Raw genomic sequence first — 5,674 nt, 5'->3', positions numbered from 1 at the left:
AGGAAGCCCATGTGTGCCCTATGTATTTCTCATCTTTGAGAGATGGGAGGCGGCAACCATGGGCAGAAGGCCATCCTAGAATAGCTGAGAGGAGTCGGTGGGGAGTTCTGATAAAGGAAAAACTCTGGGCAGGGAGCTCTGCTGTGGTCACGTTGTGGGACCCCGGGTGGGCTCTGCCCATCCCCAAGCTCAACCTCCCCACTGGTGAAATGACCCGTGGGCCCCTCTGGTCCCTGGAACCTTCTTATTTCTAGGAAACTATAGTTCTCAGCAATTGGCAACACCTATGTCCCTTGCCCTTCAACCTCTGCAGAAATAGTCTGAATGGTGACAAATGCCCAATAATATCTATCAATGCATTAGCTGTAAGCTGCTCAAAATGGGAAGATTCTACATGCTCAGCAACGGGACAAAGGTTGAGCTAATCATGGCACACACAAATGTTATAATCCTGATGCTGTCACTATGAGTGTGTTTATAAAGCTCTCTGAACAATATGGAAGGCGCTTGGGATGTCGAGCTGAGAGCACAGATCAGAATGAGAAGTTATCGAGGCGGCATGATCTCATCCACAACAAATGCCTCAGAAACAGGCTGGCAGGAACTGTGCTACAGTGCTAATGGTAGCTGTCTCTCAGGGTTGGAAAAATGGTGATTATTTAATTGTTAAAGAATTCTGTATTTTCTAAGTATCCCACACTAGGCAGATAAGACTTTTATAATCAGAAAAATAACAAATATCAAATTTCGAACAGAAGACGCCAAGCTTCTGGAGAAATCCCTCTTACTCACCCAGGTTTGATGTCCAGAGGTGTGGGGAGGGGTCTGGGGAAGCCTGCTTTCCCTACCAGCCAATAGGTCTCCTCCGTGCCCTTCCCCTGGAAGAGACAGGAAAGGAGATTGAGCGATCTTCACAAGCAGAGAGCAAGGCAGAGGCACGCAATTCCAGCAGTCAGTGGAGAGCAGCCTGGAGCCTGGAGAAGAGCTGTATGGGTCCAAATCTCGGCTTTGTCACTTGCTAGCTGTGTGACTTTGGCCAGCTTACTTCACCTTTCTGTACCTCAGTTTCCCCAATACCTCATAGAGTTGTGGTGAAGATTAAATGAGTTAATATTTATCTGTCAGAGAAATAAATAATAAATCATGAATTTTATGACCAGCAGATCTGGAATGCTAAGATGCCAGGATTCTATGATCTATGATTCTACCCAACTATCGAGGGACCTGGTGGCCTCCCATGGGATGGGGGTACAGCTGCCTGAAGGTTAGGAGGGGCTAGGGTCAGGGCTGGCTGATCTAGAGGTTCCATACTCACCCTGGGACAGGAATGGATGTTGCCCCTCGGGGCCCCCACACCAGCCTGAAGAACCTGAGGTTGGGCTGCTGTCCTCCCCACTCCCACTCTGCATCACTTTCTGTCATCAGAGTGTCTCTGTTCCTCAGGACACCCAGTGCCCACTCCTCCAAACAAGATACACCTGCCCTGACTTACTTCAGCTCACTCTTCCATAACCCCAGGCTCCAGAGCAAAGGATTCCATATCACTGGCCCTCATAGACTCTGTGACCATGGACAAGTCACTGCCCCTCCCTGAATGTACCCTCCTGCTCTGGTATTTCACAGCATAATGAAGCGAGTCCCCTGGAGCACCCAATTTCTGAGGCCCAGTCTCAGCCCTGGGCCTTTAACTGGCTAGGCTGCCTCCATCTCCCAACCAGGCCTGACTCTAGCTGAGGAATTGGGGGAAGGAGAAGAGATGGGGTAGGAAGAAAAATCATTCATAGGTATACAGTTCCATTTAATGAACATTAACATTAATAAAAAGAATGCAGAGGTTACAGAGTCGTCTCTGCCCTTGCGGTGCTCAGGGGCAAATACAACTCAATACTACATCTACAACAGCAGAAGGCTGGTCTTGGGACTGGTGGGTGGGGAGAAGACATGATAGTTACTGCTGGGGAAAGGAAGAAGAGTGTTCTTGGGTCAGGCAGACTTCAGTGAGAGCTGATGTTTGTGTTAGGGTTCTGAGGGATGAGTAGGAGCCCAACGGTACTATGGAGAAAGCACAGGCTTTGGAGCAACCAGACCTGGGATATAAGCTGTGAGACTCTGGACAAGTTGCTGGAATTTCCTCAACTATAATGGGGGCATTGATCCCCCTTTCATTATTGCTGTGAGTAATTAGTACATTAATACATGTTGTGCACCAGCATGCTACCCGGGTAGATCATCAATAGAAGTAACGTCTCTGCCCTGGCCCTTCACGTGAGAAGCCAGTGAAGGAATGGCTCCAGGGAGAAATGTTTCCTTAGAATTTGGAGAGTGGAGAACATGTAAAGGTGATCAGCTCCATCCCTAGCTCCAAGCGGACATTTCCTGTATGCCCACGGAAACTAGGCCTTTGGGGACTTTTCCCACCAATCCAAGAAAAGAAAGTCTCTCACCTTTAGCTCAGTCTGGCCTCTGATGTCAATTTTGTAGCCTTCATCCAGGCTGAGCAGTGTCTGGACAGTGCTTCTGCTGAGATGAATTCTGTATGCTGAGAAGAAAGGTAATGTCAACACCTTGAGTGCCCCAGTTCTAGCCAGTAACACACACAATTCTGATTCATGTGATACTCTTTTCCTGTTTCTCTTGCTCTTTTAGTAGGTAGTTCGTCACTAAAATAGAAGCCTCAAGGAAAAGCACATTACATAGATTGAGTGTTAAGAGGAACTCAAGATGAAGTCAGAACCTCTAGGAACATAATTTCCATTTGGAGGGAAGTCTGTGACAGCTGAGTCAGAGCAGACAAGCAGGTTTTTTTTTTCTTTTAAAAGCAGGACACCCCAATCGGGCCACCATGTCTAGTTGTGCAGGATGGGCGCTGAATGACCTCATGCAGCACACAAGCTATGCAGCCAGAAGCAGAGGGTCCTAGGACTTCAACTTTTTTGGCTGCTCTAACCAAGCCACACAGTGGCTTCTGCTGCCAGAAAAAAAAACCTAAAATGGCATTTTAAAAAATTGAAAGGGGTCTCCTCATTGTAAAACGAGAGAAACCAAGACCTAGACAAAAAGCATTTTGTTAAGGACACTAAGCAAACCAGTTGCAGTCAGGGCTAGGATCCAGGTTTCCTGCCTCTTGAATCATTGTTTTCTCTGCTAATTCTCTTATGAGATCGTCACAAAATCAAGGAAAGTTAAAAGAACCAATGACATACTTCATCTCACTATAGTTACTTTACTGTACGCTGCCACCAGGTGGTGATTTGGTTCCTAAGCACTGTTTCAAATAGCCAGGCTGCAGGAGTCATTGAGAAAGAGAATCCTTTCCTGGGCAGGATAGAAATAGGAGACACTCACGTAGCCCTGTGGACTCCATCCGGGATGCAATGTTAACAGTGTCCCCAAAGAGGCAGTAGCGAGGCATGGTGAGACCCACGACCCCCGCCACGCAGGGCCCTGAAACCGAAACGTGTCCAGTGAGCTCCAGCAGGTCCTGGACCACAGAGAAGTTCCTATGACAGTCTTGCCCTTCCCTACTCCCACTGCCAGGTCCAGTCCACATCCTGGGCTCAAGCTGGGGCGGGGGGGTGGGGTGAGAATGAAGCTATCTGGAGCCTCCAACAACACCCAAAGAGGAGATGACATCTGTGCCAGGCTCTGGGCTGAAGGTATGGGGACACAGATAAATCGAAACCAGTCTCTGCTCTTGGGGGAGAGGGGAGACGTGTAAACTGTGATCAGTGCTGTGAAAAGGGAAGCACCAGGGCTGTGCCAACCCAGAAAGAGAACCTAAACCCAGCTCAGAGGACTTCCTGGAGGAGGAAGTGCATGAGCTGTGTCTTGAAGAATGAGAGAATGAGTAGGCAGAGAAAGCAGGTGCCAAGGCACAGAAGCAGAGAGCCCATGTGTTTCTGGGAAACTGCAAGCAGCTGAATTTGGGTGGAGGGCCAAGCGGGGAGTGTTGGGAGATGAGGTTGAAGAGATTACCAAGGGCCTTGGTGACTAGGAGGGCAGAGCGTTTGGACTTTATCCTTCAGGGGAACCATGGAGGGAGAGAGAAGTAGGGCCATGAGAAGAATATATCAGAGACCTTGAGGTCTCTCCCAGACCCATCCCAGCAAACATTTAGTTTGCATGACCACAGAAGATCTCTGTCCTGTCTCTTCCATCAAACTATCAGTATCTCAGCATGAACTTGGATGCCCTTGACAGATGCTGAGACCAAAACAAAGATATGTGAATCTGAGTATCACAGATTCCGAGATTTATCATATCTTAGAACCTTAAAATATTAGAAGAGAATGAGAAATGTAAAAAAAATCAATCATAGAGTTTTAGGACCTCTGAATTCCAGAAGCACATCAATGGGGTGGCCTCAGCCAATGCTGCAGGCAGGGTTGGGAGACTGGTCTAGCTCATCGCCCCGCAGCCCCCAGCCCATACCTGAGTGCAGGCCGGCCCTGACACGAATGGGCACGTTGGGCGCATGCCTCATCCGAAAGCCCCGCACAGAGCTGAGGATGTCCAGGGCCATGTTGGCAATCTCTGCTGCGTGCCGGCTCCCGTTGCGCCGGGGCAGCCCCGATGCCACCATGTAGGCGTCCCCAATGGTCTCCACCTAGAAATCATAGCCTTTACACTCCAGCATGAAAACATGCCCTCCCTGGTCTGCCCCACATCCCGCACAAAGCCACTTCTGGGGGGCCCCTGTTGACCCCTCTAGTCTCGGGCCCACAGGGCCATCTCTGCCATTTTAGATCTGTACATTTTAGATCACTTTTGTCTGAACACAGGCAGCCATGCCTGTCCTATCTCTTTTGATCCCAAGCCATGAGCTCTTTGGTGGCAGACCCGGGTGTCCCATCTGTACAATGTCACAGTGCCAAGTCAGGGCTTCATCTGGAGAAGAGCATGTACATATTGAATATACACCATTTCCAAACCCCACTGGCCTTCAAATGTGTGCTGAAAAAAATGTAGATTTTGGAATCAGATAGATGTGGATTCAAACCCTGGCTCTGCCATTTACCTTGGGCAGACAACTTCACCTGTGTGAGCCTGTTTCCTCTTATGTGGAATGCATATTAAAGATAAAGTATTTAAAGAACAAGGCTCATCATAGATGCTCGATAAACAAAGACTTCTGTCTCCATCATCATCATCATCATCTCCTTGGCTAGTGATTTTGGAGAAGATAGAGTCACAGAATCTCAGAATTGGAAGGGACTTTAAAGGCCACCCACCCACCTCACCAGCTACAGTGGCTGTCCTGGCCTACTCATGTCTCTTAATAGGAAGGTCCCTCCTTCTTGAGGTGGCCACTTCTCCCTTTAGGTAACCCTGATTTTCAAAAGTTGAGTTGAATTGAAACCTGTCTCTCATTCGATGGTTTTAGCTCTACTTCTTGAATTCAATTCGTAAACCTTTCCTAAGCACCTTCTCTCTTCCAAAGGCCTTGTTCCAGGTGCTAGGGATACAGATATATACCGTGGCCTTCCCCTGCTACAGGCCAGGCCAATCAAGGTAAATATAGCAATCCCCCCTCCTGCGTCTTCCCCTTTGCAGGCTAACAAGCTTAGTTCCCACATTCCTACAGCTGGCACATGCTGGCACCACTTGTGCCAGGGAGCACAGCCATCCCTGGCCAGGCACATCCACTCTCCCTTAGCACCTGGTGGACAATAAT

General features: G+C 48.7%; 1 protein-coding gene across 1 annotated transcript in view; it reads right to left on the bottom strand.

The window, feature by feature from the left end:
* LOC105297649 (olfactory guanylyl cyclase GC-D-like) overlaps window positions 1-5,674 on the bottom strand; it is a 34,709-nt gene that overhangs the window by 3,501 nt on the left and 25,534 nt on the right. The window contains exons 15-18 of the mRNA XM_011368433.2: window positions 4,432-4,606; window positions 3,346-3,444; window positions 2,445-2,539; window positions 793-878 (exon numbers count right to left, since the gene is read on the bottom strand). Of these exons, the coding sequence (XP_011366735.1) occupies window positions 793-878; window positions 2,445-2,539; window positions 3,346-3,444; window positions 4,432-4,606 (455 nt within the window). The remainder of the gene's footprint in view (window positions 1-792; window positions 879-2,444; window positions 2,540-3,345; window positions 3,445-4,431; window positions 4,607-5,674) is intronic.

The sequence above is a fragment of the Pteropus vampyrus genome, unplaced genomic scaffold, assembly GCF_000151845.1.
Source record: "Pteropus vampyrus isolate Shadow unplaced genomic scaffold, Pvam_2.0 Scaffold141, whole genome shotgun sequence".
Lineage (NCBI taxonomy): Eukaryota > Metazoa > Chordata > Mammalia > Chiroptera > Pteropodidae > Pteropus > Pteropus vampyrus.
The sequence above is the reverse complement of the archived record's forward strand: the minus strand, read 5'-3'. Positions and strand labels throughout refer to the sequence as shown.